General features: G+C 45.1%; 1 protein-coding gene across 9 annotated transcripts in view; it reads right to left on the bottom strand.

Annotated features, from left to right (window-relative positions):
* The window catches only part of STRBP (spermatid perinuclear RNA binding protein), a 162094-nt gene that overhangs the window by 41099 nt on the left and 94849 nt on the right, over positions 1 to 26146 (bottom strand). For all 9 annotated transcript variants that reach the window (XR_008328419.1, XM_053373279.1, XM_053373280.1 and 6 more), the window contains 7 exons: positions 14336 to 14428; positions 12544 to 12743; positions 8749 to 8907; positions 5159 to 5293; positions 4273 to 4413; positions 1674 to 1797; positions 383 to 433 (listed from right to left, as the gene is read on the bottom strand). Coding sequence is in view for 8 of the 9 variants with exons in the window: in XM_053373279.1 (XP_053229254.1) it covers positions 383 to 433; positions 1674 to 1797; positions 4273 to 4413; positions 5159 to 5293; positions 8749 to 8907; positions 12544 to 12743; positions 14336 to 14428 (903 nt within the window). In the remaining variant the exon portion in view is untranslated. The remainder of the gene's footprint in view (positions 1 to 382; positions 434 to 1673; positions 1798 to 4272; positions 4414 to 5158; positions 5294 to 8748; positions 8908 to 12543; positions 12744 to 14335; positions 14429 to 26146) is intronic.

The following is a 26146-nucleotide window of genomic DNA, read 5'->3' as shown; positions in this document are numbered from 1 at the left end:
GCATTGGCCCTTCGGGTTCCTTTGAATGGAGTACGAGATGGCTGTAAGAAGGTAGAGGAGCTACTCAGGCAGGGGAAAGAGAGGTTCAAGTTCTGGTATGAAAGGGGAACAGGCAGTTAGAACAAGCAACCCTTCCACAGTCAGGCAGAAGCAGGAGGAGGAAGGAGGAAGCTACTCCAACCAGAACAAGAGCCACGGCAGGGGCCAACAGCCTTCCAGAGAGACAAAATGAGGTGCTGCGGTTTATCAACGTCGCTGGGGAGTCAATGATTCCTCCCAGGCCGCTCCCAGAAGCCTTTGGCTCACGCCCCATGAGATAATAAATACTGTACATACATACAACATGGCCTGTGGGGTCACGTAAGGAAGAGGCTGTACATACCGTAAGCTGGTGCGGCAGTAGCTGTGCTGTATCCATAGGGTGCCCCATAGCCTGCAACAGAAACACACGGAGGGGGCAAAACTGATTTGTCATGGCCGAGTGTTGAGAAGAAGCAGATACTTGAAGGGGACCTCAGAAGAAGCCTTCGGGCATTTACACACTCAAGGAAACTCGAGTATCTAAAGGAAAAGATCCCCTGCCCGGAAGTTGAGTGGGGCAGTTTAGACTATTGACACCCTACCTTAAACTGAGCCCCAAGGCAGCTAAAAGAATTCCAAAAACTTATGGCAGAGAATCTGGGTGGGAAACCCTTCTGTTTTTAAGCAAACGCCTTGACAAAAATGCAAATGTGCAGACTCATAACCAGTGCTTTTTCTCTAGAAAAATAGGTTCTGGTCCTCACCATGAAATTGTTACAGTAAGTGCCACCCCTTTTTAACAAAAAAAGAGGTGCTGTACTGTGTACCCTTGATTGCCCCTTGGGAAAAAAGCCACTGCTCATAATCCCCAGGTTTGCTTGGTTTTTTGGCGGAGGGTGGAGAGATCTTCAAAAATGTAGGAAGTCTCCAAAGGTTTGCATTCAATGAAGATGGAAGCATCAATTTAATCCAAAACAGATGCCTATTTTGTTATTCCCAAGTAGACTGCTGGCTGCAGCTCTGCCGAGCCACCACAAAGTGCCATGGCACATTTGCGGGGGGGGGGGGGAGAGATATGGGAGTAGGTGGCACTTTCATTAAGAGCAGAGAAACATGCTTAAAGCACAGGCCAGTGTTACCTGCTGGGTGCTGGTGAGCTTAAAAACCAACATGGGATGGAAGCCTTTCTATTTATTTATTATATATCTATTGAATTTACATCCCACCTTTTTCTCCAGGGAGCTCAAGGTGGCCTTGGGGGAGGGAGGTCAGGCTGAGAGAAGGCACTGACTGGCCCAATGTCACACTCAGCGAGCTTCTGAGGGATTGGACCCTGTTCTCTCCCAAGTTCTAGTCAAGACACCTTAACAACAATACCACACCGGGGCTGCTCAGAATCCTCTCATCCTGGGTTGGGCTACCTGCGACATTCTACAATCTTGCTGGCCTCCACCTCCCGTCACCCTTGACCTGTTGGGACATTCTGGCTGCTGGGATCTGGAGTGCAGCAACTCCTGGAGGGTGGGGGATGAGTCCCCATTCCTGCCCCATGCAAAGCTTGACCCAGTGCTCCCGAGATGTGGGGTGGACCTCTGCAGCTGGGCTGGGCTCTCCATTGCCACAACTGGGGGACAGGCCTGGCTTGGTCATACCTGGTGCTAGGTAGCCAGTGGCAGCTGTTGCCCCAACAAATGCGCCCCGTGTGAGGGCCCCTCTCCCTCTTCCTCGAGCCACCTGGACCGCTGCAGACATGGCTGTGTTTACGATCCCTTTTGTCTGCGTGGAGAGAAAAATGCAGATGAGGCACAACCAAGGAAAGATGGATCCCAGGTAGCTGGACACCTGGGCTATTCAGGACACCCAGAGACTGTTCTCAGTGGTGCTCAGAATCTGGTGCTGCCTCCTCATTCAAGAGAGCACCAAGCTCCTTGAACACAAGAGCATAATAAAAGTCTGCTGGATGAGGGACGTGGGTCATTAGTCCAGCATCCCGTTCTCAGATGCCCCAAAGGGAAGCCTGCAAGCAGAACCTGAGCACAAGAGCAACTCTCCCCTTGTGGCTTCCAGAAACTGGTATTCGGAAGCAGAACAGAGCCATTATGGCCCGTGGGTTAATGAGAGCCCTCTCCTCCGTGTATCTGTCCAATCCCCTTTAACGTCATCCAAGATGGTGGTCATCCCTGCCTCCTGTGGCAGGGAGTTCCACTGTTTAACTATGCATGAAGAAGTACTTTCTTTTCTCTGTCCTGAATCTTTCAACATTCAGCTTCACTGGATGTCCCGAAGTTCACATGTTATGAGGGAGAAAAACTTCTCTATCAACTTTCTCCACGCCATCAATAATTTTTATAATTTTTTAATAATATTCTTGTGACACCTCTCATTTGCCTTTCCTCTAAACTCAAAAGTCCAAAACGCTGCACCTGTCCCCTTGATCACCTGGGCTGCCCTTTTCTGACCCTCAATGCTTAGGGTCAAAATAAAGATCTTCCCCTCGTTTTGTAGCACTGGGGACAAAATGTGTTGTGCTCTGGAGCTGCAAAGCATCCCTAGAGTTCTTGGCTCCTTCAGATGGTCTCTTCCTCTCCAGTATGTTTGCATGAAGAGCCTGAATCCAATACTCTTTTCACTTTTCACGTTATAACCATCTTATTCCTTAATTACCTTCTGGCTCCATCTGCTCTGCTCTTCCTCCACATTGGAAAGTAAATATGCTCTGTTCCGGGGCCTGGTTTTAGAAACCACATACACACAGGGGAGCAGGCCCAGCCAGGGGCAACTCTTCTGCACACCCTCTCCATGATCCAAGCACTCTGCCAGCCTACCCAAGGCTCAAATCGCCAGTTCAGCTCGTGGCAAGTGCTGAGATGAAGCTGGAAAGCAGGACAGACGCCCTCCAAGGACCTCATGGTGTCCTGTTCATTGGGGGAGATAGGAAGCCCAGAGCACTTGTTCTTTAGATGTCCCTTTTATGAAGAGGCACGTAGTAAGACCACTGATCCCCTGCTGGTGAGGCTCCCTGACCTCCCGGAAAAGCAAAAATTTGACCTTTTCCTGTTAGGCAAAGATCGTAAGACGAACTGGATGGTCACCAGATTCTGTGTACAGATCTGTAGGCGCAGACCACCCCCTGACCCAAACTAGTGTGTTAAGAAAATCCCCAAACTCTGTTCCATGGGTGACTCTGGGTCATCTCTGTGGTAGCTTATCTTAAAGTTTTAAGTGTCTATATACCTATTGCATTTATAAATTTATTGTTGTACATTGTTTTAAATGTTTGTTTTCCTTCTGGGATTGTACCCCCAAGTGTGTTTTATAAGCTGGTCTCCGACTCTAATAAATTATCTTGCTTAGTTGACTTTATGGTGTGTGTGTGTGTGTGTGAGTGTGTGTGTGTGTGTCCCAGCAGAGCTTTCTTGACTGGTCTCACGGTGAAGGGAGCAGCCTCAAAGGAACCTGCAAGAGCCAGGTCCCTGGTGCCTTGCAGTTCCCCAGATAGAAGCCTGCTGGATCAGTCCAGCATCTGGTCCAGCACCCTGTTCTCACACAGGCCAACCAGATGCCTGTGGAAGACCAGCAAGCAAGACCCAAACGCAAGAGTCCCCTCGCCTGCTGTGGTTTCCAGAAACTGCTATTCAGAAGCACTGCTGCCTCCTGCTGTGGAGACAGAGCAGAGCCTAGGAGCCATCGATCGCTCTAAAACAAGCTGACAGAACTGGAGGAGACAGCATTGTCTCTGCTTTCACTGAAACAGAAGGCCCTGGTCTCCTCTCTCAGCATAGACTGAGAACCTCTGCTGCCACAAACTGGTTGCTGGATCTGACCATCCCACCAGGAGAAGCAGCTACCTCCAGAACATCCTCGCCCAGGGTGAAGCTGGACCCAAACCATTTAAGTCAAGCTGGCATCCTCCAGAAGATTTGGACTGCGAGTTCCTGTCAGTGCCGATTTGTGCTGGCTGGGGCTGATGGGGCTTGCAGTCTCAAACAACCAGAGAGCACCAAGCTGACAATGACTGTTTTAATTAAGGCTTTAAAACAGGTGGCTGACCTGCAGCCCATCAGCTGGTGCTTGGTCCAACTCCTATCAGCCAGCATGGCCAACGGGCAGGGGTGGTGGGAGCTGCACTCCCTCCAAGAGGAGAGCTCCAAGAGTCCCTGCTAGAAAGTTCCAAAATCAGCTATTGGGTGTCAGCAACCTCGTTTCTGCTGCACTGGCCAAGAGGAAGCGGCTCACCCAGACAACCCTCACCTGGGGCAGAATCTTCTTCTTTTTGTTGGCAGGTGCGTTGGGGCCGGAGAAGAGCTTCTCAAGAGCTGCCAAAGCTGCGCTTGCCTTGGCCACCTTCTTGTTGGGACCAGCCCCTCGGAACTTCTGCCCATCTACTTCTACCTGGAAACAAGATGCCTGGTTTTACACCTGCCGCTCTGCGTCCTCCGCTGGGAGCCACCCAGCCTCCACTGGGGGCTCTCAACCCACTACTCTTTCACACATCACAGCAAAGGTGGGGAGAATCTGGTGCCCTCCAGAAGTTGCCGTACTCCAACTCCCACTATATGGGAGCTGCTGATGGGAGCTGCAATTCCATCACATCTGAAAGGCCACAAGATTTGCCTCACGCAGGACTAGTTACCAAGTCTACGCACAACGCAGCAATACTTCTGGGGGCCTATATATGATGATGCACATGATATCTGCTGTACCCACACATTTCAAGGTGCAGATTTAACACATTTTAGGTGTTCAGCTCCTACCCTTTGGAACTCCCTGCCAATTGACACAAGACAGGCGCCTTCACTGTTCTCTTTTTTGCACCTGCTAAAAACATTTTTGTCTAGGCAAGCCTGTACAGTCATGTAGAATGTCTTTTGATCTCTGTTTTAGCTTGCTGTTGACTTTTTTAAACATGTGAAATCAACAGTTTTTAACCGGTTTTTCTCATAATTTCTTTGTTAAAAACAAAACAATCTCCTCCTCAAAGTGCTTTACAACCAAGCAGTACATAATTCCTATGAAGTAAATAAATAAATTCTGTTGACTCTCTCTCTCTCTCTGGCCCAGGACCTTGTACCCCATCAAAAGGTGCAGTAAAGCAAAACTGAGGCCAGGAGGCCACCATGTGCTTCCCCCCCCTCACCTCCATCACGAAGCGCTTGTCATGGCTGCCGCCTGTCTCGGAAATGAGCTCATACTTGAGACCTCGCCGCTTCTCATTGAGCTCCATCACCGGATTCTTGCCACTAGCTGTGAGGATGGGACCCTGAGTTCTCACCTGAGCGAAGTAAAATACGTCAAAGTCAACCATATCAAACTGAACTGGCCCAAGAGACAGACACACATACTTCTAAGGCAGGGACAGGCAGACTTCAAAAGCTTGTTCCCCATCCCACCCTGCAGACCTCAGGGGCAGGAGGAGCAGTGAACACACACTCAGGATTAAGGAACAGGTGTCTGAGTATTCCTCAGCTGAAGAACTTGGGGGGAGTGGGGTAAGGAGTCAGAAATCCTTGGTGATCTATTGCTGGTAACCCACAGATCTTCCAGGAGGTTCTGATCTATGAGTAAGAAATGGTTAGCCAACTGGCAAAGACACAAACACACACACACGAAATGCAGCAACGGAGACAGCTGGGCTAGCAGTGCCTGTGGACCACATTAATCACTGAGCTAGCACACCCTTGTTTCAAGTTTCTCCTGTTGACATAAACATGTATTTGTAAGCCAAAATTCATACGGCGGCCCTCTTGCTTATGAAATTGTGTGGCAGCTGGAAAAGAAAGCCCTATGAGGGATGGCCTGACCACTGTATTCCAGGCATATGGTAATGTCAAGGCTGCACTGCTGCAATGCGGTCTGCGTGGGGCTGCCCTTGAGTCTGGTTCTGAAGCTCCAGCGACTGCAGAGTGTGGTGGCCAGATTGCTGGTGGGGTCACCTGGCCGACAATGTGTGGCACCCTTGCTGAGGCATCTGTACTGGCTGCCCATCTGCTACTGAGCCAGGGTCAAGGCCCTTGTATTAATTTACAAAGCCCTGGACAACTTGGGTCCAGGGTACCTAGGACCCTTATATCCCAGCTTGATCACTCAGATCATCTGCAGGCATGTCATTAGTTGTTCCTTATGTTGGCGAGAGTCCTTCTGAGAGTAACAAGAAGCTGAGCCTCTAGTCCTATCCAGTCTTGTGGAACGCTCTGCCACTAGAGATTCCACAGGCACCTTCTGTCTCAACTTTTAAATACACTTTGCTATGAAAACTTTGCTATGCCGTCTGACTTATGCGGGCAATTAAGAATACATTGTTCTTACACTGTCCTCTCTTGGCGCCTGCTGAAAACATTCTGGCTAAGACAAGCCTTTCCACATACTTAAGAAAGTTAATGTGAATTTTAACGTTATGGTATTTTGACTTTATGTATGTTTTAAAATACTGTAATTTTCCCCTTGATTTCCTTGTTTCATCTTTTCTGTAAGCTGATTTGAGGTATTTTTTAAAGCAGTGCATAAATTTTACGAAATAATGAGTAATAGCTGATGTCTCATTTTAACTTTTCAAATGTATGGTTTTAGGTACAATTGTTGCAAATGGCTCTGATACCTTCCTCCTCCTCCTCCTCCCCAAAAATGAGGGCCACTGCTCATTCCAGGCGGCCATCTGCTGTAACAAGCCACTTGCCATCTCTCTTGAAAGACCCCCTCAACCTTCCGCTCTGCCTGAAATGGGAATCCCTGGGCTCAGAAGGCCAGCTCAAGCACAGCCAGAGCAAGTCAGCGCTTCCAGCTACCATCCGGCACCTGCTCTCACGCTACAGATCACCTTATCTGCTTCCTGCTCATGCCCCACACAGAAACCCGTGTTTGCTAACAGTAGATCTGTACCCATCTCAAACGTCAGAGAGAGGCAGGTCAAATGAGCCACTGAACAGCTACAGACTGTTCAAGCAGGTTTCCTTTTAAAAGAAGAGCAGGGACTCATGATTTAGGAGCAAGGACCTGTGACAGCTGGGGAAAAACCATTTCCAGATTTTTGGAAGAGTTTGCAATGGCTGGGGAAGCTGCACGATATAGCTGGACTTCCCGCTCCCACCATAGCTGACAAACAGCCACGCTGGCTGGGACTGAGTCAAGCTCCATCCAGGAGGCCACAGGTTCTCCATCATTGCTGTGCACATGTGTGAAACATCCTTGCTGTCACCTTGTTCAGGTGTCCAAGAGACACGGTGTCACAGCACGATGTGGTCTGTGTGGAGGACTGCCACAAAAGAGCAGAAAAGCAATACAACTTTGTAGTTGTATAATGAGTTTAAGGGCTTAGAAGTATTTGTAGACTTTTTCCTGTTACCCCCAAACTCTAACGGAGGCCTGCTCCCTGGCATTTTCAATTCTAAAAAAGTATCTCAGGTCAAAGGCCCGGAAAGACTTGGGTCAACTGCTGCTGCCAGTCAGAGAAAACAGTACTGAGTTAGATGGACCTGTGTGTGGCCTGATGCCTTGGGCTATAGGATTTCCCCCACATTATTGTAGGGAGGAGGGGCAGTGTCTGAGGCTGAAAGAGAACAAGGTCTGCAGTTGTGGCTGCAGCCTGAAGCTCCAGTGTTGAGCACTAGATTCTCTAATGTTCAATTTTCCCATTTTGAGATGAAATTCTAGATTATGATATCTAGAAAAATGAGTGGATACAGATGCAAGTTTCTAAAGGAGGTTCAAGCTGGGGAGGCCTTATGAGGAACGGCTAAGGGAGCTGGGCATGTTTAGCCTGGAGAAGAGGAGGTTAAGGGGTGATATGATAGCCATATTCAAATATATAAAAGGATGTCACATAGAGGAGGGAGAAAAGTTGTTTTCTGCTGCTCCAGAGAAGCGGACACGGAGCAATGGATCCAAACTACAAGAAAGAAGATTCCACCTAAACATTGGGAAGAACTTCCTGACAGTAAGAGCTGTTTGACAGTGGAATTTGCTGCCAAGGAGTGTGGTGGAGTCTCCTTCTTTGGAGGTCTTTAAGCAGAGGCTTGACAACCATATGTCAGGAGTGCTCTGATGGTGTTTCCTGCTTGGCAGGGGGTTGGACTCGATGGCCCTTGTGGTCTCTTCCAACTCTATGATTCTAGGGAGCTGGATAGAACATGCAGCAGCCAAAGAGACTGGGGGAATCTCTTTACTGCCGGAAAGATTAACGCACAGAGGGAGGAGGAATATCCCAGAATCACAGAATTCTAAGAGACCACGGGGTCATCTAGTCCAACCCCCTGCAATGCAGGGGTCTCAACTAAAGCATCCATGACAGATGACCATCCAATCTCTGTTTAAAAACCCCAAGGAAGGAGACTCCACCACCTTCCTGGGAAGTCCATTCCACTGTTGAAAGGCCCTTATCCTCAGAAAGTTCTTCCTAATGTTTAATCAGAATCTCCTTTCTTGTCATTTGGATCCATTGGTTCAGGTCCTACCCTCTGGAGCAGCAGAAAACAAGCTTGCTCCATCTTCCAAGTGACAAACCAAGAGCCCTCCAGACTAGGTTGATGGAATCCCAATTCCCAAGGCTCAAGCCAACATGGCCGATGATTAGGGATGATGGGATTTAGTTGTCCAGCAATATCTGGAAGGTGCCCTGTTGAGGGAGCCTGAGGCACAGAAGCAAGAAGCATTTGCACCCTGTTCTCACTAGCTTGGCCTCTCCACCTATTTACTATCTCCCACTTCATCACTGGATGACGACTGAACAACCACCTCCAAGGCAGCAGAGGTGTCCATTGTAGAATTTCCAGTATTATTGCTTGAGTTTGAAGAGACTGTCTCGTTTTTGCCTTCAGTGTCTGACTTCTCATCAGAGCTCGTACATTCCATGTCCACGTCGAAACCAGTGGGGTAGCCCATTGCTTGCAAAACCTGTATGTACATAAAGAAAGAAAAGAAAAATCACTAGGTGACTAGGTAGGATATTGAACCTGCCCCTCTCTCCCCTTTTAAGAACAGACCATGCGTTTAGGGTGACCTGAATTGAATTCCATTGCTTGACCTGTTGAGAAGGAGGAAGGAGCAGCCTTACCCCAACCTAGTGCCAACTCATTAGGCCTGATGGGAGTTGTAGTCCAAAGCACCTGGAGTGCACCAGGCTGGGAAAGGCTGAACTAGAATACTTCCTGTGCCCAATAGCAGCTTCCCAGCGCTGCTGACCCTGTGGATACCATGAAGCAGGGGTGTGAATACTCCCAGGTTTTTGTAAAACAAACAAAAACCGAATCCAAACTAAATTTAAATATCTGCTCCTAGAAGACATTGACTCCTGAATCCTGTATAAATTATGCAAATACCCAGAACTTTTCCTATTTTGTTTTGCATTTTATTGTGTTATTGTCTTCCTTAGTGGGCTGTGCAAACCACTATTCTGAATAGTACTTTTTATAAGATCAGGTGAGGGACATTGGGGGCAGGTTTATGGAACCCGTTTGGGGGTGGGGTGGCCTGAAAAAGTTTGGGAACCACGGAACTAAACCCTTCTCCATGGTCAGTCTGCAACATTCATGAAATTATCTGTGGCAAGAAAGCTGCATCACCACATTTAGAGGAAATTGAAAACTGTGTGATTAAAATGGCCTAGAGTCTAAATGTCATTGCTTTACATGGGGCTTAAACTTGTTTTGCCTTTCCATTGATTGCATGCAATAAGCAGCAAGGAGAGACAGTATGGTGTAGTGGCTAGAGTGTTGCACTTGGACTTGAGAAACCAGGGTTCAAATCCGCACTCAGTGGAACAGACTTCTGGGAGAGTTTTCAAGCAGATGCTGGATCCGTCCTGTATGATTTAGCTGAGATTCCTGCATTGTAGGGGGTTGGACTGGATGACCCTTGGGGTCGCTTCCAACTCTACAATTCCTTGGTTCTATGAAGCACACAGAGTGTGACGTTGGGCCAGTTACTCTTTCTCTCTCTCAGCCTAACCTTCCCTCACAGGGTTGCTGCGGGGATTAACTGGAGAGGGGGGTGAGCCATGCACATAAACTTGCACTCCTTAGGAAAAAAGTGAAATATAAATGAAATAAATAAATAAACGTGTCATAGTGTGACCTTTCCCCCTGAAACTAGTGTTTTCAGAACTGGGGCTCTTTCATTAAGAATACCAACGCTGACAGTTTGATGAGAATTCATTCATTCTCTATCCCAATTAGAGAGATAGAGAGATAGATGCTCTAAAATGCACAGCAGGGGGTTGGGGAGGGAAACAAGGAATATTCAGCAACTGGATGGGAACGGACAGTGCCCTAGGAAAAAACAGAAAGAGCTTCTCTCAAATACTTTGGAGGGACTTTCATGTTCAAAGTGAGCAATGCATAAAGGAAAAGTTTCTCTGGGCTCTGAAACGAAGAAGAGGAATCAAACAGCTGCCAGATGAACTCTGAAGAACGAAGGCCTCATTCGGAACACATGAAAGGAACCACTTCTTGATTTATTTTTTGAAGACAGGTGGAACCACTGCAGAGCCTCTCATGACTGAGAATATGCCAGCTTGGGGGGGAAAGGATTCTTCCTCCCCGCTCCTCCTTCAAGTCCTCCTTCTCAAGTGGCTGGAGGTGAACTTCCCCTATCAGCTATCACCAGGGCCTTGTCTTAAGGCTGCCACCTTGCTGAGCTTAAGAATAGGAGAAGGGCGCTGCTGGAGCAAGCCAGTGGCCCATCTGTTAAGCACCCCATTCTCACAGGGACCAACCAGTAACCCACAAGCAAAACCTGAGCACAAGAACACTCCCTCCAGAAGCATATTTGCTGCTATGTTCTTTAGTGGTATAACATTTAAGAATTTAAGAGGTGCCTGCTGGATCAGGCCAATGGCCCATCTAGCCCAACATCCTGTTCTGCGAAACACGCAAGCAGGATTCAAGCACAAGAGCCACACACTCCCCTCCTGCCGTTTCTAGAAACTGGTATTCAAAAGCAGTGCTGCCTCTTGTGGTGGAGAGCAGAGCAAAGTCACCCAAAGCCCTCCCCTCCAGGAATTTGTCTAATCCACTTTTAAAACCAGCTGGATTAGTGGCCATCACTGCCTCTTGTGACAGTGAGTTCCACAGTTTAACTCTGCACTGCATGAAAAGTCTTTTATTTCCCCTGCCCTGAAGCTGCCAACATCAGCTTCTTTGGGTGCCCACATATTCTAGTGTTAGGAGAGGGGGAGAAAAAGTTTTCTCAATTCACTTACCCCATACCAGGCATAATTTTATAAACTTCTATCACGTCACCTCTTACCTGCCTTTTCTCTAAACTAAGCTAAGCCAGGTCTGGGTCTTGTAAGAGTTCAAATGGGTTACCACTTGGCAACCATATATATATACAATGCCTTGGGTTCTAAAATAGAAGAAGTAGCAAATAAATATTAAAAAATAAATAAAAGCAAATCAATGCTGGTAGGCTATGGAGTCGTTCTAACCTGCCTCTATGTTTAGTCTTAGCTAGGGTTTACTGAACACATCAACTTCAAACTAGAGTTCATAAGGCTTGCTTGTTTTAATAAACCCTAGTCAAGATTAGCCTTACAACTTAACCACATGCTTTTCAGGGTTAATTACTTAAACAGCGGTTAACTGAAATCAAATGCTTTCACTTGCGCTAGAGGAGGGGCAGGCAGAAGCCCAAGGTTCAAGCATGTGAGACTCACACATTGCTTATTGTTATGCTCATGCTTTGCCTCTGTGACCTGGGAAGACAAAGCTGGCTCCTGCATTTGAACATGTCTTAACCACAGTTTGTTCAACAGATCACAAGGAGCCTTACAGAGAAGCAAACAAGTCACAGGTTTCCTTCAAAGCTTTGTTTGTGTCCCAGCTGCTCTTGCCTCGTGCCAAACATCTGGGCTACAGTGGCCAAACAAACCATGGTTAAGCAAGGCTGTTGTAGCACATAGTTTGGTCACAATGACAAACCATAATTAAAGCTTCAACCAGAGCCAGGGCCTTCTCAACACTGGCCCTGGCCTGGTGGAACGCTCTGTCTTGTGAGACCAGGGCTCTGCGGGATCTGATTTCTTTCCGCCTGGCCTTTTGCTTGGAATCCACTTGATCTCTTCCCCCTCTTTCCTTTTGCCTTCTGTGATGGAACTCCTATTTGGGGACTTCCCTGGCTTTTTTCTGGCCCACGTAGGACCAGTCTGGATAGTTGGCCTTGGTGAAGACTTGACGTTTGCATCCCCAAAAAAGTTTTTGATTTGAGTGTCTACTGAAATGAGGCTGCATCTTAATGTTGTATTTTAATCTTGTTTTTAAGTTGTATTTTAATCAATTGTTTTTATACCTGGTGTTAGCCGCCCTGAGCCCAGTCTTGGCTAGGGAGGGCGGTATATAAATAAAAATTATTATTATTATTATTATTATTATTATTATTATTATTATTATTATTATAGCAAGCCAGAGTTACATAGCAACAACCCATGGCTTCACATCATGGCTTGTTGAGGGATACAAACCACGGTTAGCCTGCGAACTGAGTTTGGATGTTCAAACAAACCACCTTTTTGGCTCTGCCACACAACTTTACCTTCACTGCAACATGAAGCTTGGCGGTTTTCTTGGAAGGCCCTGAAGCTTCATACGTCGTGCCATCCACATCAACTGACATGGTGAAGACCGGGGCATGGACAGGGCCGGACTGAGAAAGGAGCTTGTACTGCAATCCAGGCCGTATCTGATTTAGACGCATCAAAGCATTCATGAGATCTATTGCTTTGCTGTCAAGGACTGGAATGGGAGGAGAGAGAGAGAGAGAGAGAGAGAGAGAGAGAGAGAGAGAGAGAGAGAGAATTGGCAGTTGGAACAGAGCAGGCCACATAGTGACGTGGGGTGAAAAACTTTCCACAGCCAATTTCCCACTGAAATGCTGTTTCATAAAATTAATTAGTAGCAATGAATGAATGAACACAAGGCATTTTGCCACTGTCTCCAGATGTTGGGCCACCATCATCCCTGGTCGGTTGGCCATGCTGGATGGGGCACCACATTGGCCACCCATGCTTAAAGGATTCAGTAATGCTCAAGGCACACATTACAGTGCAAGCTCTCATGGACTAGAGTCCATTTCATCAGATGCACGATATGTTATCCTAAATTGGCTCGCGTCCAGCAGTAGTGGGGTCAGAGAGAAATGGAATACAGAAAACGCAGGCTATGGTGGTTATGTCAAACCTTAAAATGTATAAAAAATTAGGCCAGTGGCAGCAGTGTTGGTGAACTATTTCTGAAAATTTTCAACTCTACACTGTCCCTTTTTAGGTGAGGCGACCAGAACGCCATACACAGTACAGTCTTACCTTGGTTCTCAAACAGAATGCGTTCCGGGGGTCATTCGACTCCTGGAACCATTTGGAAACCAAGGCGTGGCTTCCAATTGACTGGCAATCGGAAGCCGCACCGGACATTCGGCTGCCGAAAATTGTTCAAAAACTGGAACACTCACTTCTGTGTTTCGATCGTTTGGAGCCAATTTTTTCGGAAGCCAAGGTATTTGAGATCCAAAGTACAACTGTATTCCAAAATGCTGTCACGCCATAGATTTCCATAACAGCATTGTGTAGGCAGTTTTATTTTCAATTCCTTTCCTAATGATCCCTTGTATGAAACTTATCTTTTTCAGAAATGAAATAATTGACAAAGACCCCTCCGTAAGTGGGGCCAACCGTTAGAATTCAATAAACACTTAGCAGAACAGCCTTCCCCAACCCAGGGCTCTTCGAATGTTTTGGGCAGCAACTCCCATCATTCTTGACCACTAGCTATCCTGGATGGGGCTAATGCAAGCTGTTGTCTAATAGCACCTGGAGAGCACCAGGTTGAGGAACACTGCCAGAGCTATCAATAGCCTCATCCGCCATAGTTTTCAAGCCACAGTCTACAATCACTTGTAGCACTACCACAAGGGTACAGCCTAGAAGCTACTGAACCACTGCATACTCTCAAACACCAATGGTTGCGTAGAATGGCTGCATAGATCTTCTGTTCCAAGAAACTGAGCACATTTTTCAAGATGCCTCAATGGATGCTCCAAGTCCCAGGGACAGGGCCTTCTGATGCCATTGGAGACCCAACTCTCCTCAGCCCTAACCAGTATGGCCAAGGGTAACCCGGAAGGTCAAATATTCCCCATCCCTACTTGTAAGTGCAGTACTGTGGAAGGAACAACACACACACTACCACCCTACCCCTCGATCAACTTGGGGGTCCCTGCCTCTACTCAATCCCCACAGCACTTCAAAGGCTTTCAAATCAGCTCCCTATATAGCACTTTGGCTCCTCCTTGGAGCAAAACAGAGGGGGGTGGAGATATGACAACTTACTTTTCCTCAAGTTTCGCTTCATCTTTTTATTTGGGTCTTTCTCATCTCCCAACCCATCTTCAAAAGGCCTCTTCAAAGCGGAAGAGCCTGCACCTACAAAAGATAAAACTCTCATTAGGTGGGTTTTGGAGATGGACCAAAGTGAGCATTCAAACAGTGGTCGTAAACAAAAAACACAACATACCCACCGAAACATTTGTTAAATTAAAATTCTGATTGCAAGTAAAGCTCTTCTGCAACTTGGCTAAAATTCGCACAATCTCCCCTAATAATTCTGCACTGCCCTCATTTTGTATTCTAGTCTTGCCAATTCCCCAACTCCCACTGAATCAGCATTGCCAAAGCAGCTGTTGAGAGCTTGGAGATCTGGTTCAATCCATTCCCATCCGGCTTCAGAATTTTCAGCGGGCATTGCACACGCATTTCCAGTAATATCTTCAAGGTCTAAAAACTTGGTCTTTTTGGGGAACTTCCGGGTTAGCGCCAGCGCTTAATGGCGGATTTCTCCCGGAGCTCCGGGAGAGATCTGCTTCGTGGGTTCGGGTCCTGTCAGCTACGGCGGAGCGGGGACCCTAAAAAATCACAGGCACATAGCCTGTGAACTGGAGACTCGGCGGGCACCTTTGCGCCCCCCCGACGCTGTGAAATAGCCTTTTTAAAGGCTGCGGATCAGCGGAGGGAGTGTTGGAGCGGTGCTGAGAGTCGTCTTCACCCAGCCTGCGAAGCGAAGCCGCGTCGCCATTAGCGGAGAGCGCTGACTTCTTCCAGTGAATTTGGATTAAAAGGAACGTCTATCCGTGAGTAGGATTGACCGTTAAAATATAATTTGACACTAAAATTGAAGAAATTGGATACCGAGACGGACAAGCACCAAAAAGGAAGTCTGCTTTCCGTCCTGCAGAAAGATCAAAGCGAAAGACATTTCAGCTGTAACCGATTGAAAGGGGAGCTGCGAGAGCTAATAAATCCACCACCAAGTAAAGAACTCCCTCCCCGAAGGCAGGAGGGGGAGGGAAGAAGATTTTAAAGTGCTTTCCTGCCTTTTTAAAAGAATTCGAGTTATTTACCGCTGCTCCTGTACCTGGGATCGGACTGCCGGAGAAAAGGAACCGGCTTAGGACTGTTGATACAAGAAGGTAAAAAAAGTATCTTTAACTAACTGACTTTGGTTACTCTCAACTTGAAACATTTACTTTGTTGCATAGTAAAGCTATTCTGCAGGATTTTACTGACTTGGATTTTTCAGAAAGAGAAAGAACAATTGGAAAGAACTAGTAGGACTTTTGCTTGACTTATGGAGAGTGGGAGACTAATTTGAAAGTAAGGATTTGACTGTACGCCCTCTAGAGGACTTATAAATTGTTTCAGCAACAAGTGGAATTTTAAATCTGAGAACTTTTTGTCTGACAGCTCTAGAGTGTGGGAATGACCTTGAGTAAAAGACTTTGTTATGGCAGATGGTAAAGAGAAACTTCACAAGAAAGAGGATTTACAAGAAACAACCTTGAGATCTGGCAGACAATACAAAGTTGACTCTTCCATGCAAAGAAGGGCTTCTGTATCAGGAGCCTCGGGAATTACAGCTATACCAAAGGCAAAAGTGAAAATAATGTCTTCAGAAGAATCCTTTGCTAAGGTACTGGAGAAGATAAGTGACTCTTTAGAGGAATTAAAAAAGCAAGGTGCAGAAACTAAAGTACAAGTTGCTGAAACAAATAAAAAAATTGAAGAAATCTCTGGGAAAATTGATTCAAATACAAAAAGTATAACTGACCTTGGGAACAAAGTGAATTCAAACGTAGAAGCAATTGGGAAATTATTGGAAGAATCATCTACAACAAGAAAGATAGCTGAGGAAGCTAAAGAAATTGCGACTGCTGCGGAGGGAAAATTTCCACCAGTGTTTAAGAAACTCAATGAATATGAACTGGCACTCTCAATGCAAGATATGCAACGCAAGGAGAGGAACCTAAGGATCAGGCTTGTGCCGGAAAAGGAAGAAGACAACCTGGTGGACTATTTGACAAAAGAATTTTCTGACTTTTGGAAGCAGGAGCTGGATAAAGAACAATTTAAAATAGAAAGTGCATTCAGATTGGGAGCAAGGCAGAAGAAGAACAGACCCAGAGACTGTTTAATAACTCTGAGATCAAAGGAGGAACGGGACAAGATATTGAACCTGCATTACCAAACAACCCTTCGAATTGAAGATTCTCACATTGAGATTTTTAAGGATATCCCGAAAAATATTTTGGACGCAAGAGGACACTACAAGGACCTGGTGATTTTGCTGAGAAGGAACTACATACCATTCAGGTGGGAGTTCCCCCAAGGCTTGTCTTTTAAATATAAGGGGAAGAAAAGAAGAATAAAGACAGTGAGTGATAAAGACAAGTTCTTGGAAGAACACGAAGAAGACCTACAGAAAGAGACGCATCCAGGGCAAGGGCATCCTTCATTAGACACGGACACGGAACTACCGACGAACGAGGAACAAAAATTGGGAGCTGTAGGAGGAAAGAGTAAATAACCTCATCATGGCTCTGCAACTTCTAACCTGGAACTGTAATGGTCTAAACAACCCCCGAAAAAGGAAAAATATATTTCATGCTTTAAAGAAAGACCAATTGGACTTGATTTGTCTACAAGAGACTCATGTGACAAGAACACACAGAAAATTATTAATAAATAAGAGATTGGGACAAGAATTTATATCTTCAGACAGAGTAAAAAAAAGAGGAGTGGTGATCTATGTAAAGGAAAATCTGCAACCGAAACAAATCTTTAAGGATGACCAAGGAAGATATTTGGCAATTGAAATTCAATTCCAAGGAGAAAAATTTTTGATAGTGGGAATATATGCACCAAATGAAGGGAAAGCAGAATTTTTTAAGAAGCTGCATGAGACTTTAATGGACTATATGGATTATAAACTAATCATGATGGGAGATATGAATGGAGTAGTTTCAACAAATATGGATAAAGCACAAAGACAGGTAGTTACAAAAGATGGAAGACTACCAAAAACTTTCTTTGAAATGACTGACAATATGGACTTGATTGACATTTGGAGAACAAAACACCCATTAGAGAGAGAGGGAACCTTCTTTTCTGAAGCCAAAATGACATGGACTCGGATCGACCAAATCTGGGTGACTAGCAGTATGGCGTCAATTATAAAAAAAGTGGAAATCTGCCCAAAAACTCTCTCCGACCATAATGCAGTAAAGATGGTGATGAAGCAAACGACAACTGGCTCTTTCAGATGGAGAATGAATGACACTTTATTTAGAGACGAGGAGATCTGTAAAAAGGCCCAAAAAACCCTGAAAGATTATTTTGAAATTAATCTAAGGACTAAAGTAGAAAAAAGAATAGTATGGGACGCAAGCAAAGCCGTGATGAGAGGGTTTTTGATACAACAAAATACATTAAAGAGAAGAAAGCAAAATGAGAGGAAGGAGAAAATTCTGGATAAGATAAAAGAAGGGGAAAGGAAATTAAGATTGAAGCCAAAATCGCAAGAGATTCTAAGAGAAATTAAATTGTACCAAACACAATATATGGAACTGATGAATCAAGAAATAGAATGGAAAATTAAACAAATGAGACAGAAGTCTTTTGAATCTGCAGATAAATGTGGTAAGTTATTGGCTTGGCAAATAAAGAAGAGACAAAAACTCAACACGGTAACAAACTTAGAAGTGGAAGGAAAGAACATATGTAACCCAGCAGAAATTAGAAATTGCTTTCAGAACTACTTTAGACAATTGTATACACAAGGGCCGCAGAATGAAACAGATATACAACAATTCCTCGAGAAAAATGGGTTGAAAAAGATTTCGCAGGAAAGTAAGACAATTTTGAATCAGGAGATATCAATACAGGAAATAGAAGATGCCATTCAAAACATGACGTTGGGCAAATCACCTGGACCAGATGGACTGACTTCCAAATATTACAAAGTTTTGAAGGAAGGACTTACACAACCTTTGAAGGAAGTCTGTAATGAGATCATGAAGGGGAAAAGGGCACCTGATACGTGGAGAGAGGCCTATATTACACTTATACCAAAGACAGAGACTGAAAAGACCCAACTTAAGAACTACCGACCCATCTCCTTACTAAATGTGGATTACAAAATCTTTGCTGATGTTTTAGCAAAGAGACTGAAAAGAGTTTTGATGGAGGAGATTCATGGGGACCAGGCGGGCTTTCTCCCGAAAAGGCATTTGTCGGACAATGTAAGGAATATAATTGACATTTTGGAGAAGTTGGAAGTGAATATAAACACTAAGGCCGTTTTGATATTTGTGGATGCCGAGAAAGCCTTTGACAACATTTCTTGGAGTTTTATGCTGAAGAACCTCCGGGGGATGGGGGTAGGCCAAGGGTTTGAAAATGGTATAGGTGCAATATATTCTGAACAGAAAGCAAAATTAATTGTAAATAATGTTGTAACAGAAGAGTTTAAGATTGAAAAAGGGACACGACAGGGGTGCCCTATCTCCCCCTTACTTTTTATATCGGTCCTGGAGGTTTTGCTTAATATGATCAGGAGGGACCAGTTGGTTAAAGGGATTCAGGTCGGAGTTAAACAATACAAATTGAGAGCATTTGCAGATGACCTAGTACTTACACTGCAAGAGCCAGAAGCTAGCACGAAAAGAGTTTTGGAAATAATTCAAGAGTTTGGTCAACTGGCAGGATTTAAATTGAATAAGTTAAAGACTAAGGTATTGGAGAAAAATTTAACACAGTTTGAAAAAGAAAGGTTTCAGAATGAGACGGGGCTGGCTGTGGTTAAAAAAGTGAAATATCTGGGTGTGAACATGACAGCTAAGAATGTGAACTTATTTAAAGACAATTATGAAAAAACGTGGACAGAAGTGAAAAAAGATTTAGAGATTTGGTCAAACTTGAAGCTTTCCTTGTTAGGTCGAATTGCAGTGATAAAAATGAATGTATTGCCAAGAATGTTATTTTTGTTTCAAGCATTACAAATAATGGATAAAATGGACTGTTTCAAGAAGTGGCAGAAAGATATATCTAAATTTGTCTGGCAGGGCAAGAAGCCCAGAATAAAATTTAAGATATTAACGGACTCAAAGGAAAGAGGGGGGTTTGCCCTGCCAGACTTTAAATTGTACTATGAAGCGGCAGCTTTCTGCTGGCTAAAAGAATGGCTGCTTCTTGAAAACACAGACATTTTGGATCTGGAAGGATTTAACAATATTTTTGGGTGGCATGCATATTTGTGGTATGACAAGGTTAAAGCGCATAAAAGTTTTAAAAATCATATTGTCAGAAAAGCACTATTGAATGTCTGGGTTAGATACAAGGACTTGCTGGAAAATAAGACTCCAAGATGGTTATCACCAATGGAAGCTAAGGCAGTTAAAAAGCTAAATATGGAGTCGAAATGGCCAAGATATTGGGAAATCTTGGAAAAGGAAGGGGACAAACTGAGATTGCAGAGTTTCGAAAAATTAAAAGGGAAGGTGAGAGATTGGTTACATTATCACCAAATAAATGAAATGTTTAAACTAGACAGAAAAACAGGCTTCCAGGTGGAAAAATCAAAATTAGAGACTGAACTGTTAGAATCCAGTACTAAGAATTTGTCAAAAATGTATAATCTGCTGCTGAAATGGAACACACAAGATGAAATGGTTAAATCAACTATGATTAAATGGGCTCAGGACATTGGTCATAACATTATGTTTGCTGACTGGGAAAAGTTGTGGACCACCGGGCTGAAGTTTACGGCGTGTAACGCCTTAAGGGAAAATATAATGAAAATGATTTATAGGTGGTACATAACCCCAGTCAAGCTTGCAAAAATTTACCATTTGCCTGATAATAAATGTTGGAAATGTAAAGAAAAGGAAGGTACTTTTTTTCACCTCTGGTGGACGTGCCCGAAGATTAAGGCATTCTGGGAAATGATTTACAATGAACTGAAAAAGGTATTTAAATATACTTTCACCAAGAAACCAGAGGCCTTTCTCTTGGGTATTGTCGGCCAGGGGGTGTTAAAGACAGATACAACCTTTTTTATGTATGCTACAACAGCAGCTAGAATACTCATTGCAAAGTACTGGAAGACACAGGATCTACCCACACTGGAAGAATGGCAGATGAAGGTGATGGACTATATGAATTTGGCGGAGATGACGAGCAGAATCCGAGACCAGGGAAGAGAAGCGGCGGAAGAAGAATGGAAAAAGTTTAAGGAGTATTTAAAGAAACATTATAAAATTGGTGACAGTTAGAATGATGTTGGATTAAAATAAATGGTTACTATCAGTAAGGGTTATGATAAAGAGAATAAGGGTGAATATTATAAATTTATAATAAAATAAGGCAAGATTTCGCTGAATAACTGTAAGAATTTGGAATACAGAAACGGGAAGTAAGGGGAGGTCGAGGAAGTAAGGTTTACAAATTGGGTTATGAAATGGTACTTGTTTTTATGTTTTATTATTGTCTGATGTTTGTTTATGTATGTTTTGTTTTTGTTATATTAAAAATTGTTCAATAAAAATATTATTAAAAAAAAAAAAAAACTTGGTCTTTTTGGTTTGTTTCTTCAAAGAAGAAAACTTTGATTCTCGGAAATGTGAATTCTGCGCAGCCCTGCTTACTGTTTCCAAACACTGCCATTCACCTGAAGCCTCAGCGGAGAGAGCAAATTAAACGTATCAAATGATTAAGGCTTGTACTTTGATGTCTCTGGCCCAAATCCAGCTCCCTCTCAGCCAGCCACCCACTTCTCTTCCCATCAAGACCACCCAGCAGATTACTCCCTTCTGCAGCTGAGGGGTTGCATCCCACGAAACTTGCAGTAGCAGCTTATGCAGCTATGCGTGGAGAAACAAGAGACTGGGGCACAGACTAGTCCTGCCTCAGAGGGCAGTTAAACCTAAGGTGCTTAAGTCACATGGATGGATGCCTATTAGGAAAACTTCTCAATAGCAAGAGGAGCTGGACAATGGAACCCATGACCTAGAGGGTGGTGTGTGTGTGTGTGTGTGCCTGGAGGAGTCTTTGAGCAGAGGCAAGGCAGTCACCTGTCCCCAGCTCTGTGCTACAGAGACAGCTTTACACAGAACTCAGCAAGCTAAAGAGCATAAAAGAAAACCCTTAACGCTCCAAAAATGCAAGGAAACAAGAAACCAACAAGAAGGTGATGTGGAAAGTGAAGAAAGATAGATATGAAGCTTTCTAAAAGAAGAACAGGCTGGCTTGTGGAGGAGGTGAGGACCACAGCAGAGCTGGGCCAAAGGCCTAGAACAGCCTCAGAGAGCTGCCACTCGATTACAAAGAAAGCAGAATCTTTTTCAACCCAAGGGCCACATTCCTTTCTGGCAACCTTCAGAGGGCCACACACTGGTGGTGGGAAGGGGAAGAGGCACCAGTAGGCAGAGCACAAATATGTTTACCTTTGTACAGAAGGCTGGTTTCTACACATGCTCTCTCACACGCCTCTCTATTCTCCATCCAGGCATGCAAAAAGGCATTTTCAGAGCTCACAGTCACATTCACAGTCAGGAAACACACACAGGGAGGGTATCATTCTGGACTAGTGAGATGTAGCCTGGAGAGAGTCCCAAGGGCCATGCAGACAGGTCTGGAGGGCCGCACCGGGCTATAGGTGGGTTGATGGTGTGTGACGTAGGGCCAGGCAGCTTAGTAATTTTAAACAAATAATGAATAAGGGCAGCAGATTGCTGCAATGATAAAGTTGCTTTGTAAGCTGCCTAGTTTTCCACCAGGGAAAGCCAGCACCCTCATTGGAAAGGAGGTGACTTTCTCCTAGGTAAACCTGAAAAAACCAGTTCAATTACAAGGGACTCAGGGGCAAATTAATTCAACGAGGCAATAACTTTGCTGGAGGAAAAGTAGGAAAGCAAGTCCAGGGGTGCCATCTGGATACCGGTCGCTGGTGCCATCAGCTGTTGCCTAGACAAAACTTCCTACCTGCTGTATTCTAATGGTTAGTTACTAGTTTTACTGGATCACAAATTTAGGTTTTCTTACCTAACTCTTACCTAACTCATTACCTATCCATTCTGAAGGAAATCAGCCCTGGGGGCTCACTGGAAGGACAGCTCCTGAAGCTGAGGCTCCAATACTTTGGCCACCTCATGAGAAGAGAAAAGACTCTGGAAAAGACCCTGATGTTGGGAAAGATGGAGGGCACAAGGAGAAGGGGACAACTGAGGATGAGATGGTTGGACAGTGTTCTCAAAGCTACCAGCATGAGTTTGACCAAACTGCGGGAGGCAGTGGAAGACAGAAGTGCCTGGCGTGCTCTGGTCCAGGGGGTCACGAAGAGGCAGACACAACTAAACGACTAAACAACAATACCTAACTCAGGGTCCTAGGATGGGAAGAGGTAGGCAGAAAACATTTAATTTGTTTTGTAACTTTAAAAAAAATGTGTTCAGGGGATTCTTACTGTTAACAGAGATGGATCTTATTACTGGTGGGAATTTAACTGATTCACTGCCAGATCACTGGAACTGTCTTGACATGGATTTGTTCTGTGTTTTAATATGTATCCTGGGTTGTTGTTGTTGTTTTTTTGCATACTGAATATCATTCTGATACTGTGTGTTAATTCACAGAATCAGTGAATTGTAGAGCTGGAAGGGACCCCAAGGGTCATCTAGTCCAACCCCCTGCAATGCAGGAATCTCAGCTACAGCATCCAGGACAGCTGGCCACCCAACCTTTGCTTAAAAACCTCATAGCAAGGAGAGTCACCACCTTTGAGGGAGTCCGTTCCACTGTCAAACAGTGGGGTTCCACTGCATCTTGTTGCCAGGCACTTTTGGTTCCCCTCCCCGCAAGAAAGGAACGAGGCATTAAGAAACACAAACAGCTGGAAGAATGTTAGCACTGGAAAGGTCCCTAGAGACCAACTACAGGTGAAACTCGAAAAATTAGAGTATCGTGGAAAAGTTCCTTGATTTCAGGAATTCAACTTAAAAGGTGAAACTAATATAGGAGATCGACTCATGACATGCAAAGCGAGATCTGCTTCTACTTTTCAGAGGTCCAATCTTGCTCCATTTGCATTCCCTGTTTTGCTGATTTCATTTAATATTCTAATTTTCTGAGATTGTTAATTTGGGGTTTTCGTCAGCTGTACGCCGTGATCATCACAATTATAACAAATCAAGGCTTGACATATCTCGCTTGGCATGTCATGAGTCGATCTCATATATGAGTTTCACCTTTTAAGTTGAATTACTGAAATTAAGGAACTTTTCCACGATATTCTAATTTTTCGAGTTTCACCTGTATTGTGCTTGATGCAGGATATACAGTGCAGAATGCATCCCTGAAAGATGTCTCCCTGGACTGTTTCCATGCAGAAGCCTTGCTGACAGATCAGTCATGGTCAAAGAGGAGCTGGCAAAGTACAATGCCATACAGGACCAACAAACTGCAACAGAATGAACAGGGCTAGGGCAGGGATGCTTAAGAGACAGCACATTTGCCCTAGGCCAAATACTAATGAGGCTCACTTGCACATCCTGCGTGGGTATAAATAAGCACTGGATTTCTACAGCCACAAGTCACCTGGGAACAGAGCGTCTTGCTCCCTCCCTCTCGCCTCACCCTGAAGGGACTGATAAGCCACCTCCAATCTGAGAGTCTCTCCTGCAAGTCTATCTTGGATGCTGCAGGCTAATAACTCTGCTATAAGCATCCCGGCTTCAGCATCCATCAGGTTGGCTGGAAGGGGAGGGAACGGAGAACAAGGGGCCTATCTATCGGCATCCATCATTTGCCTTAATAGCAATAAACTCGCCCGTAATAGAGGGTGTCACAGGATCAATGTTCTCACTTTAAAAATAAATGGCTGGGGCTGCCTAGGCCATCATTAAAGTGCCAAGAAGCCATTATGCTTTTGACAGCAGCGGGTACCAAAAGAGGCAACAGTTTAATTGCTGGGAAGTCCCACATGCAGCCATTGGTGTGGGGCAGCTGCACAGAGCTGCCCAGGGAAAATGGGGTCCGTGGAGAGTTGAAGCTGGCAACTGAAGCCCAGGGACAGGCTACCCAGCTCCTACAGCAAGGATCCCCCACAAGACACCTGTATCTAAACAGCCCCCTGGAGCATGGCTGGCTCTGCCAAGGCATCAATTAGATTTATGCCAGCTGGGTTTGAGAACCTTAATAAATGAACAAACAGACCTGTGTGTGTGCTTGTCTGGTAAACCACCCAAACGTTGCCTGCTATTCCCACATTGCAAACGGGAGGCAATGGGGAAGGCTAACAAATCAAAGGTCCATACAGTGGTGCCTCGCAAGACGAAATTAATCCGTTCCGCGAGTCTCTTCGTCTTGCGGTTTTTTCGTCTTGCGAAGCACGGCTATTAGCGGCTTAGCGGCTATTAACGGCTTAGCAGCTTTAAGAAAAAGGAAACAAACTCGCAAGACGTTTCGTCTTGCGAAGCAAGCCCATAGGGAAAATCGTCTAGCGAAGCGACGCAAAAACCGAAAAACCCTTTCGTCTTGCGCGTTTTTCATTTTGCGAGGCATTCGTCTTGCGGGGTACCACTGTATAGTTAAAGCCATGGTTTTCCCAGTAGCGATGTATGAAAGTGAGAGCTGGACCATAAAGAAGGTTGATTGCCGAAGAATTGATGCTTTTGAATTCTGGTGCTGGAGGAGACTCTTGAGAGTCCCATGGACTGCAAGAAGATCAAACTTCTTCATTCTGAAGGAAATCAGCCCTGAGTGCTCCCTGGAAGGACAGATCCTGAAGCTGAGGCTCCAATATACTTTGGCCACCTCATGAGAAGAGAAGACTCCCTGGAAAAGACCCTGATGTTGGGAAAGATGGAGGGCACAAGGAGAAGGGGACGGCAGAGGACGAGATGGTGGGACAGTGTTCTGGAAGCTACAAGCATGAGTCTGACCAAACTGCGGGAGGCAGTGGAAGACAGGAGTGCCTGGCGTGCTCTGGTCCAGGGGGTCACGAAGAGTCGGACACGACTCAACGACTAAACAACAACAACAACAAATCTGCACCTTGCAAGGAGTTCGAATTTTGAGTCGCATAACTAGGATGTCTATTAAGAGAGAAAGCCTGAGCAGCTGAGAAGAACCTGAGCAGCAGGTTAGGAGGGAAACTCATCCCCCTTTCAAAATGGGTTATGAATCACACGGTGTTATTCATAGAGAAAGACAGATATTTATCTTACAAGCACCTCAGGGTGGTTCCCCTCCCACACACTTTCAACTTCACTACCGCCCTCTGAGGTAGGCAAGGCGGAAAGCAATGACTGCTCTGACACCAATTAGCAAGCTTGGTGGCTTTCGTGGAATCCCAGTCCAATATTCTAGCCACTGGTTCTCAGATGGGTAGGGGTCTCCCACTTCCCTGGAGATCTTCAAGAAGAACCTAGATTTCCTGCATCAAGCGGGGGTGGGGATGCAAGTTTAGCTGGCCTACAAGGAATCCTCTAACTATAGGATTCTATGAAAACACATTACTTTTCCAAATTTGGAATAGACTAAAATGGAGCAGCTATGTGTCTGGTCCCCCAAATCAATTCAGAAATATGCACATATTCTCTCTCTCTCTCTCCCTCCCTCCCTCCCCCCACCCCACTGGAAAACTGTTTGCTCACTATGCATTTGAACACTGCATAACATATCTGAACCAAATTTTGAATGATGATTCCTAAGGTGGAGGTTTTGGTAAACAGCATCTGTCATAACAAAAAAAATTTTTTCCTTCCAGTAGCACGTTAAAGACCAACTAAGTTAGTTCTTGGTATGAGCTTT

Source organism: Podarcis raffonei, chromosome Z, assembly GCF_027172205.1.
Source record: "Podarcis raffonei isolate rPodRaf1 chromosome Z, rPodRaf1.pri, whole genome shotgun sequence".
Classification (NCBI taxonomy): domain Eukaryota; kingdom Metazoa; phylum Chordata; class Lepidosauria; order Squamata; family Lacertidae; genus Podarcis; species Podarcis raffonei.
The sequence above is the reverse complement of the archived record's forward strand: the minus strand, read 5'-3'. Positions and strand labels throughout refer to the sequence as shown.